At 39.0% G+C, this 11,211-nt stretch overlaps 1 protein-coding gene across 1 annotated transcript in view; it reads right to left on the bottom strand.

The window, feature by feature from the left end:
• Positions 1 to 635: 635 nt before the first annotated feature.
• Positions 636 to 11,211, bottom strand: part of QRFPR (pyroglutamylated RFamide peptide receptor) — a 36,299-nt gene continuing 25,723 nt past the window's right edge. Inside the window, exons 4-6 of the mRNA XM_018568858.1 lie at positions 9,393 to 9,628; positions 2,750 to 2,847; positions 636 to 1,024 (exon numbers count right to left, since the gene is read on the bottom strand). Of these exons, the coding sequence (XP_018424360.1) occupies positions 651 to 1,024; positions 2,750 to 2,847; positions 9,393 to 9,628 (708 nt within the window). The 3' untranslated portion in view covers positions 636 to 650. The remainder of the gene's footprint in view (positions 1,025 to 2,749; positions 2,848 to 9,392; positions 9,629 to 11,211) is intronic.

The following is an 11,211-nucleotide window of genomic DNA, read 5'->3' as shown; positions in this document are numbered from 1 at the left end:
GTTCATTCCTTCTGATTATAATGGGCATATGATGTCCAAAAAATAGCACCACAAGTAAATAACAGTGTTACACAATAAGAATACGTTTCTATCAGTTACAGTTTCTGGGGAAAAAAAGCGTTTTTCTGTTTTACTACAGTGTAAGTAAAACCCTTGAAGAAAATTCATACCTTGTGATAAAAGGATGCAATTTTACAGTTTTAGCCACTCTGACTAAATCAGATAAAAGTATGTTTTACTTGAAAGAAATGCACATTTGCTAGCCTCAGATCTTATAACATTGGACCTCAGATGCTTTTATTTGAAAGGATTCATAAAATACAGCCAATCTTATATAAAATACACACTAACAGCATTCTCTTAGATGTTTGTTTAAGCGTCATACAGTTATAAAACTTGAGTTTTTAGATACTGTCTTTGCATTAGATGTGTATTTGACTGGAGTCTATGGTATGCTGTGAGATAGCTCTCAAAAGAAAGTTTACTGTGAGTGCAAATTACTCTCTCAGGTTCAAATCTGTCTCAAATGCATATACTGATACATTTTATAAGTTGCAGTACCTGTGATTGGTATGTGTAGCTTTGTTATAAAATGGAAAGGTATGCTTTGTAGGTGACAATGGCAAATCACTTTTTGGGCATTTACATGATCACGAATGAACAGTGAGTTCGGAGGAAAAAAAGTGAAGATGTCTTTTTGTGGTCTTTTTAAAAACTGGTTGGTCATAAAATTTTACCTCGATATTCCCTTCACTAAAAGCTTCCCTCCTGGTCTCTTCACTTGTTGTATTGTCTCTTGATTTTTGCTGAGTTAATGTAATGACGGAGTTACCGGGTCTCCTTGAGGGTGTAGAGGAGTCTTTTATGAAACAAAAACATATGGCAGACAAGAAGTTTTTCTTAAAGTTTTCATTCATAAAAGCATATACAATCGGATTGCAAATTGAGTTGAAAAATCCAATTATTTGCACAACTGCAAATATTATCTTGATTGTGACATCATCATATTCATTTTCAAAATTGCCTAGAAAGAAGTGCAAAAGATAAAACATGGTCAAAGAAAGGTTTACCAATTTATTGTGCTGTCAACCCTGCACAATGTTTTAAATCCTTAACTTGGAATTTCTTCACTCTTCTTATATTGCCATTCCATCTTTTTTGGATATACCCTTTTCAATAAGCAGTGCCTTCAGAGAGGTCAGTATTAATGAACTGAGAGAATAACTTTTCAAAATGTGTCAGGTCACTGAGATTAAAAATGTAGTGTACCCACTCTACTCCTGCTATACATTCATAAATAGCAGAGTGGTGGATGTTTATTTCTAGAGTGCAATTTTAAAACAGCACCCTGTCTACTACTTGTGTACGCCACAGAGCATGCACAATGCCTGTGATCAAGTTGTCATTAGACAACTCTGATCACAGGCAAACTGCACAGAGTCAAAGTGGCTCTGTGCCTTTTAATCACTCTAAAAATGTTATTCTGGGATCTTTGTTCAACCCTTTAAACCCCTCTTCTCCTCTGAGCATGAGCTGTATATATATTTTTTCTTCATCCTGTCTCTGAACTTTATGTTAACGACTAAGAAACACCTCCATGATCCTGCATATTGATCCTTTCATCTCCATCTTCATCTGTGTATGACCTGATGATCTCTATCTACTGCACCATTACCAAGCTCAATGTTTTCACCACCTCAGTACCAGCAGGTTTCTTCATTTCCAAAACAGTAGCAAAAAATTAAATCACCTTGGGGTGTCTACTTTCCAAAGAGGGGTCATTTCTGCTGTCCTTGCATTATATTTTGATATATTTTATAACAGAAAGTAAGGAAAACAGGATTTAAAAAAGAATACTGCATCCTAAACAGTCAAGCTGAAACAGGAGTCAAGCTGAAAAATAAAGTCAAGGCATGGATGCTTTCCCATGTCATCATCCCCTCTTGCTCATGTGATATTTGTTTTGCATGTTCTGCATTATGGTAAGCTCATAATTTAATAAAGTGGGGGAAGTGGTGGATAGAAAGGGGGAAATGTTCAGTAAGGAGGAGCAGTACAGTCTAAAATTTGTACCAGGGCTTTACCTTGATACCTATACTGATTATCATTTTCTGACAATAAAACATCCCAGAATATTGTATCTTTTATGCAATGTGCACAACAGGCCAATCGTATCTGTGGTAGAATTAACATTTCAGGAATTTTGTGGGTATAGTGCCCAACTTAGTAAGTGGTTAAAAAGCACACATTTTCCATGGAATTCTAGTGTCCAATGAAGAACTGCAGGCCAAATCACAGAACGGGATTGAACTAATCCTCAGTGGGACTGGGATATATTAAAGATAAAAATGGGACAAGAATCAAAGTACACCCAATTCAATGACACAATATAACCAGCAGAACTTGTCCATTTATGAATACTAAAGGCACTATTCACAAAACTTTAGCACAAGGATAAGGAACGTTACTTTAGCCGCATCCATATCTTGATGTGTTAACTACGCAGACTGAGCCTTAAATTAGGTTTTTAATTATGGCAAAAAAATGCTGCAATATGTACGCCTAGTGTGTGTCTTGTGTGTGTCTAATTTTGGAGGGCTTATACGTGAACAATTTATGTTTTTTTTATTTTATTTTCCAGAACCCACTGAATACCTGAAATGCCTCCTTCTCATTATGTTGTTTACAAACTTTGGGAGATTAAAATCCTTAAAAACAAATCAAGCAAAAAGACACAGCAGTTACTTACTGTATTCTATCATCATGTGCACAACATGAAATGGTGCCCAGCAGACTGCAAAAAGCACAACCACTGTTATCATCATAATGATTGCTCGCTTCTTCTTCCTGGTATGGAAATGAATGCTGATTAATAAGGATCACATATTATTATAGCATTACTTTTAAAGTTGAAAAAGTGGTTGCCAATGGACACACTCTTAAAGTAATATTAAAAGGAGAACTATGGGGTGTTTTTCCACATAGTTCTCCTAAGGATCATGGGAGGACATATACTAGCGTCCTCCCGTGACCCAAAGCTCAGTATATCGCGCGCTACAGCTCGCGGTATACTGAGAGCACCGCAGCCGGGACGGATCCCGACATTACTTCCCGACATTAAGATCCACCCAGCTGCGTGAGTGACAGCTGGCTCTGCCTATCAAGAGGCAGAGCCAGCTGTACCCGCCCCTCCCCCGTCTGTTCCTCCAGTCAGCGCTGGAGTATCGGACAGGGAGGGGGGAGTCCCTGAGTGACAGTCACAGCTCTCTGCAGGGACATGATCGAGAAGTGAGCAAGCGACGGTATGCGTTTGCTCACTTACCGATCTATTGAGCTGACATGTGACAGTTTCAATGTCACACATCGGCTCGAACTATGAGGTTGAATGAAAGTCACTCACCTCATAGCTCTCCTTTAAACTTTCAAACTTTTTATATATTAAATCCAGATCAAACAAATGTACATTGCCCAGCTAAGTATTCCTTTACATTTGTGCTCAAGCACTTACAGCCATCATATTTCCAAACAACTCAGCTTCACTTTGTGTCCAGTTTAAGATAACAAGGGACAGAGCTCCATCAGCTATCCATTTATAAACCCCAATTCCAAAAAATATCTACATAAAAACAGAATGCAACGATTTGCAAAGCTCATAAACCCATATTTTATTCACAATAGAAAATAAAAAAAACATATCAAAGGTTTTAACTGAGTGTACCATTTTAGAAAAAAAAAGGTAATTTTGAAATCGATGGCAGCAACATGTCTCAAAAAAATTGGGACAGGGCAACAAAAAGTTGGCAAAGTAAGTGGTACTAACAAGGAACAATGCGTGGGCTCATGAATACTTCCAAAAATCACTGTCTGTGAACACAGTTTGCCATGCCATCCAAAAATGCAAGTTAAAGCTCCATCATGCCGCCTTCCTCTCTGGGCCAAAGCTCTTTTAAAATGATCTGTTGCAAAGTGGAAAACTGTTCTGTGGTCAGACAAATCAAAATTTGACATTCTTTTTGGCAACCATGGGTACTGCGTCCCCCGGACTAAAGAGGAGAGGGACCTTCCAGCTTGCTATCAGCACTCAGTTCAAAGCCTGCATCTCTGATTGTATGGAGGAGCATTAGTGTGTATGGAATGGGTAGGTTGCACATCTGGAAAGGCACCATCAATGCTGAAAGATATATCCAGGTTTTAGAGCAGCATATGCTCCCATCCAGATGATGTCTTTGTAAGGGAAGGCCTTGCATATTTCAGCAGGACAATGCTAAACCGCATACTGCGTCTATGACAACAGCATGGCTCCATAGTAGAAGAGTCCGGGTGCTTAACTGACCTGCCTGCAGTCCAGACCTTTCACCAACTGAAAATATTTGGTGCATCTTGAAAGGAAAAAATACGACAAAGAAGACTCAGGACTGTTAAGCAGTTAGAATCCTATATCAGGCAAGAATGAGATATCATTCATCTCCCAGAATGCAAGCAACTGGTCTCCTTAGTTCCCAGACATTTACAAAATGTTATTTAAAAAGAGGGGGTGCTTCACTGTGGTAAACATGGCCCTGTATCACGTACCTGGTGGTGAGCCGAGTTGTGAGGAGGCCTCCTTTGCAGCACGAGTTCCACACCCCTGAATGTGGAGACAGGAGGTGGGGAAACTACGGGCAGCACCGGTGCCGGACGATGCAGGACACTGGGCCTGGGCAGGTCCTTGAGGCCCGTCTTCAGTGAGGCAGGAAGCAGGTGCTGATGCGGCTGGAGCAGAGCGGAGTCAGGAAAGCCAGGGTCAGCAACAATCGGGCAGCAAGGTACAAAAGGAGAAGGCAAAGGAGAATCCAGGGACAAGCAGAAGTCGGAGGCAGGCAGCAATCAGGCAAGGTCAAGGAATCCGGTCGATGATGATATGGCAACAGGCAAGATACAGGAATACACACTAAAGCTGAAAGACCACTCAGCAAAGATCCTGGGAGTTGGGCCAGCTAAATAGGATCATTCCCAGACAGAGAAACTCACTTCCTGTGCGCCATGTGCCGTTTGCGCATGCGCAGTAGCTGCCGTTTGCGCATGCGCAGTAGCCGCTGCTTCCCGCAAATGTGGTGAACAGGCCTATGCGCATGCGCAGTCGTAACTCTGCTGTTAGGCATGGTCTTACAGTGCCCCCCCTAACGGGCAGCCTCCGGATGCCCAACCGTGGGGTGAGCCGTGAGCCATGGGGTATGCAAATTAGACTCCGGCTCCCAGGAGTTCTCTTCCGGCCCATAGCCTTTCCATTTGACAAGGAATTGCAAACGCCCCCCCCCCTCCTTCGACAATCAAGGAGGGACTCAACCTCGTATTCCTCACCACCATCAATGATGGTAGGGGCCGGGGGCCCAGGATCCCGATTGGGAAAAGGGTCCACCACAGCCGGTTTGAGCAGGGAAACGTGAAACACGGGGTGGATCCGGCATGCGCAGTAGCCGCTGCTTCCCGCAAATGTGGTGAACAGGCCTATGCGCATGCGCAGTCGTAACTCTGCTGTTAGGCATGGTCTTACACCCTGTCCCAACTTTTGTGAGACGTGTTGCCATCAATTTAACTTGCACTTTAGCAGCCTGGGGAAACCATGTCTGACTCTTAACATACCTCATCCACCGCTACCCCTTACTGTATGCTTTTTTTAACTTACCCATAAAAATAAAGTAGATTGTGTTACATTTTTGGTCTTTTATAAATCAATTTTAGCTATTGATTATAATAAATATTGTTTTCTAGCAGAAACTCTTGTATGTGGTACAAATGCTCTAATACCTTCTCTACAATCTTCCAAGGCCAGCTGCCTTGTGCCCCCCACCGCCAACTGCATTGGGTGCTGACTCCACAACGTGTGTGCACAAAGCAAATAAACACATAAATAACATCAATTATCAAAAAAAGAATACATGCCCACAAATACAAAGCCTGCTCCATTCTGACACAACCAAAAATATGTCTGGAGAGACAAAATAAGTACAGCACTAAAATAATTTTTAACATGCCCTTAGAAACACAATCAGTACTGTTCTGACCCAACCAGAAACATGTCCATATAAATGTGTCCTATGGACTTCAGTGGTGTTCCTATTAACATTCAGAACTTAGGAACAGTTCTGCGAGCTTCCCTGAAACTGAACCCAAGAATGTTCATCTCGTCTCTAATTTTTCATGTAATTAATATCGATTTCTCACAATTCTGGTGAACAGAGCATGAAACCCTGGTATTACTGGTTACAAACAAAATAAATATTCTCACATTACCAGATGTGATGACCAAATACCATTAATAGTTTTCATTTAAGGGGTTAAAACATAGAGTAGCATATGCCATGACCTCAAAGAGTAGCATTCACAGACTTCTAATAATGTCATGTGTTGGCCAGAGCAGGGGGCAAGGGCTTATCACAGAGATCTTAATGAAGGCCATTCCTATCTTATCAAGGAAATCCTCATTTCAAACTACTTGATAAGATCTGAAAAATCGTAAGACCATTCCATTGCATTATTGGAGGCAAGTACAATCTGACTTCTGGCCATCAACAAGAATGCTTGGGTCATTTCAGTGTGCTTGTTTAGGAAAAGGTCAGAGGGGGTGAGGCACAGCACAAAAACAATTCTGATGCTGTACTTTTTTTCCTCTAAATTATTTTATTTGTGTCCCATATTTTAGTAGAATTTCAGAAAAAAATAACCAGGATAAATAAGAAAAATATTTTAGAAGCAATAATGTTATTGGTTTTTCACGCAATGAATTAGTACTTTTGTACACAGCCACAAGAGGGCCATACAACACACATCCCAGCATATATCTCTTGCCGGTAGTGACAGCTGCACCACATAGCTGCATACGGCCAGCCTATAGAAATCATTGACAGCCTAACTGAAGACGTGGCTGTACAGGTATATACGCAAATCCCACTGTTTACATGCATACTAGGACTTGCACACTGCCCCAAGCTTTGCATTCAGTGAAAGCCATGTGTAAAACCCTTTTACAGATGAAAAATGCTTTTTTAACATTGGTTACCAGTTGTCTGCTTATAATAAAAAAAAATGCTATAAAATGTTATAAACTAAAACAACAAAATGTGGTCTATGCCCAAAGATTTTAATTACCTGCAGGCATGATGGGGTTAAAAAGAGATTATCTTAGCATGGAAACCCCGTAAGAGGGAATTGTATGCAGAGTACCTTGTATTATAATAATTCGAAATTATTGGTGCATTTATTAATAATTTTTAGAAAAGTTATAAAGGCAACAAACAAAAATCACAAGTATCTAAAGCCAGTAGCCAGTATCTGCTTAGTGTTAGATAACCTACAAAATAGTTGAAAATCTGGTCAGGTTGTTTTGCTGTCTCGGGAGATCTAACTTCACTTCTTGTCACAGAGACAAAGCAGTAAGTGAGAAGTGAAATTCCTTTCTAGATAGTTGTCACAGGTCCTCACTGGAAGATCTGCCTTCACCTCTTCTTCAAAGACAACTTCAATATTTGGATTTCCCATTACTTTCTGTCCTAATAACAACTGGTCACCAGGACAAAGAAAGGGGAACCTCCCCAACAGTGACACGGATAGACTGACAGGGGTTTTAACACCTCCCCACTCCCCATTTACTTTAAAGGCATAAAATTACATACGAGGTTAAGTCCCCTTCCACACAGGTGCCATCTGTTCCCTGCTGATCAGAGCGATACAGAGCAGATGTCACCTTTGAGCATGGACCCATGTTAGGCCTATGGGGAGTCAGGTGTAAGTGGACATGTACCCGTTTACATCAGATTACCTCCGATTCGTCATGATCAGGTACGCCAAAACAGAACTCTGTTCCTTTTTATAGGCCTAGACAGAGTTGGAGGTAATTGGATATAAACAATTTACAATAAGCTGCCCATAGTGTTACATTGGGCTTACAATCAGATCTGCCTGAAAAACTGCCAGGTAAATCTGAGCAGACTTCCCATGAGAAAGGGGCCTCAAAGAAAACTCTTTGATGGCAAAATACAAGGCAAATCTCAAACAATTTCAGCAAGCTTTTATTCACAAAGAAAAAACAATGGATTGTGGAAACCTACCGCCAAAATTTTAATAGTTTCACCCTTTCAAAATAAACTATTGGGGTTAAATTGAATTGTTCAATTTATTTTTTTATGTGTCATGGAGAGCTGCTTGAAAGTGTTTGCAATTGCTTGAAAATTCCATTTGCATGGCCAGCTTTATGGATCATCCAGTATGTGCCTAAAGCAATGTATTTATACTCTAAAGTGATCAGGAGACTGACAAGCATATGGCACTTAGGAATAGTAAAGATTTGTATGTTGTATTTGTACAGTTACGCACTAATCACAAAAAAACCTATGTTCCTATCTCTGCACATTTGAAATGGACTTTTACAAAAATGAAAAGCCTTTCGAATATAATCACATACCAAGGCCCCGTTTTCACATCCTTCAATCACCTGATTAGGTCAAGGGAGAGTCAACATTCTGCTTCGAAAACAGGGAGCATGTTTTATTTCTCTATCACCTCAGAGAACATTATCATTTTATATTTTGCATTAGACAAAACTCAATGATGTTGGTATCAAAACTGAGAAAGAAAAGCATTTATTTTGCCCAAAAATTACCAATCACAAATAGAAAGTAGCTGTTATCTCAATTATAATAGGAATGTATACTTATGGATAGTAGAATTGGCAGGCCAACACAACAATTCTATTTGATTGTGCTTGTAATCTTTTATATTCTATGAACATATTAATGATTCACGTTCTTTAAACAACAATATTATCAAATTTCAATGCAATGCAGCTTTTGTGGCATATAATCTACAGATGAATGACTTGTCATCAACTAAGGCTTTACCAATTTTTAGCTGCAGTGAATGTAACTAACTCAATGACACTCAGTTTGCAAAAGAGCTATGTATCATAAACATTAACAAGATATAATTTTCACTGTTTTTACATCTTTTGTGCTGCTGATCTCCTGCAGCCTCATTTCTGCCTCTTTCAGCAACATGCACTTGCTCCTGTGATGGCTGCATGGCATTTATTAGGGTGGGTTTCCGGATGATGATGATGATGATGACATTGGACCATGGATTCATAATATGTATTTAAACAGCCACTTTCTAATCTTGTTAGTGAGCATAGGTGACATGGTAATAATGCAATTCCAGAATTGTGAGGCAGGGACTGAAGTGCCTGAAAAATTACCTTCACAAAAGAATCACCAGGTATGCAGAATTTAATATATTGAAAATGACTTTGAAATATTAACATATTAACCTGAGATGAAATTTTACTATCTGGGTTTACATATACTTTAAAAGACAATGATTGGTCACAAGGATGCATAAATAAGTATACATAAACTAACCTGGCTATTTTAGACATCTCATTGCCATGTATAGTTTGAAGCACTGATGCATCTCCAACTCGTTTTTTAATCCAGAGTTCATAGCCAATTTTACTGTAGAGCAGAAGCATCAATGTTAATGGGAGGAGAAATAGAATCACTAGTATAAAGGTTGTGTAGATTTTCTGGTGAACATGTCGGTTCCATTTTTCCAAGCAGCAAACGTACTGTTTCTCAAACAAAAAGTCATATTTAATCTGAAATACAACAATGAAAGCATATTAGAAACCTAAGTTATGGTCTAAATCAGAGGCATTACAATGAACACCATGCAAGCAATGGTTTAAAAATCAAGCACATGTAACCTGCATTTAACCATAGTAACTAGAATAAAGATGGTCACTTTATGCTTTATATGGCTTTATATAGTAACATATCACAAAGGACCAAGTTCTACAGCCTGCCTCCATTCAGAAAAACTAGTTAATGTAAACTGATTTTAGATGGGTTGTTACATTTTACTGAACACAGTTGGCGTCATTATAAAAAGTCCATAATAGTAATGCAGTAAAAAGAAAAAAAAAATATCTGAGCAAGAGAGTAATTAGCTATTCTAAACTTGGCCATCACTCAAAAACACCTACAGATTTCACTGCTGAAGGTAAAATGATTGAAAAGTTGAATACCAATATCTGTGCTTGCGTGCGTTTCATCCGGGTACTCCAGTTTTCTCCCACACTCCATAGACAAGCTGGAAGGTTAATTAGCTCCTGTCTAAAATCAGTCGTGTATGTATGCATGTGTGATAGGGACCTTAGATTGTAAGTTCCTCGATGGCAGGGACTGATGTGAATGTGCTACTATGTAAAGCGCTGCGTAAATTGTTGGCACTATAGAAATACCTGTAATAATAAATAAATAACTTAAAACTTGTTCATTGCTGGAATGTGCAGTTGGAGGAAGCATGCTGTTTGCTTTATATTTACATCTACGTTTTAGCTGGATAGGCCAACAAATAAGAGAAAGAAGAGATGGTTTCAGGTTTTTCTTACTGTAGCCCTTATCCCTACAGTTCCCTTGATTTCCTCAGCTACAAATGTCCAAAGGAAAGTAAACATTGCAAACATACTATATGAATCTTAGTGCAGTGCCCTTTAATCCTTCTGTCCTATGGAGTGGCCAGCAAGTGTTATCATAATAAAAATTGCCCTGGTGAAAATATTAATGTGTGTAATCATCCAACACATCATTTTCTGTATACTTTGTTAAAATAAGAACGCAACTATGCATTATAACATTTGCCATGACTTTTAATAATAGTGGTGAAGGACAATATAACATTTTATTAGCTTGTATGCAAATATATACCTTGCTGATATATTTAACAACTGTTCATAAAATCATTCACTGCTATAAAGCTATAAAATGAAATATATAGTGGGCAACTAAAAGATGAACTGGTCACATAAAATAGCATGTTTTGTATGATATCAGGTTATTGTAATTGCTAATTGTATTGGTTATTGAACTATTAAATTAAGGAATATTGAACTAATGCCCTCCTCTGCAAGTTTGAAAGGGTAATAAATGTTTCCTATAAGCTATCTACACACCTATTGAGGAATGCAAAGAATAATAATGCTTTTAACACCAAATGTGACCTTATGTTGGCTTAAAAAGCCATTGAAAAAGAGAAAAATAGGGAATAACCCATCTATTAGTACCGGTGACCATTGTGAAAAATGTGGTGGAAAATCCAAAATTTGTCCCCAGAAGAAGTCAGGAGAAATCTTGCAATAGGGACACTGGTTCTGGGAACAACTGTCTAAGAGGGAACCCC

This window comes from Nanorana parkeri, unplaced genomic scaffold, assembly GCF_000935625.1.
Source record: "Nanorana parkeri isolate BGI_ZX_2015 unplaced genomic scaffold, ASM93562v1 scaffold1254, whole genome shotgun sequence".
Classification (NCBI taxonomy): domain Eukaryota; kingdom Metazoa; phylum Chordata; class Amphibia; order Anura; family Dicroglossidae; genus Nanorana; species Nanorana parkeri.
Note: the sequence above shows the minus strand (reverse complement) of the source record. Positions and strands in the feature narration are given on the sequence as shown.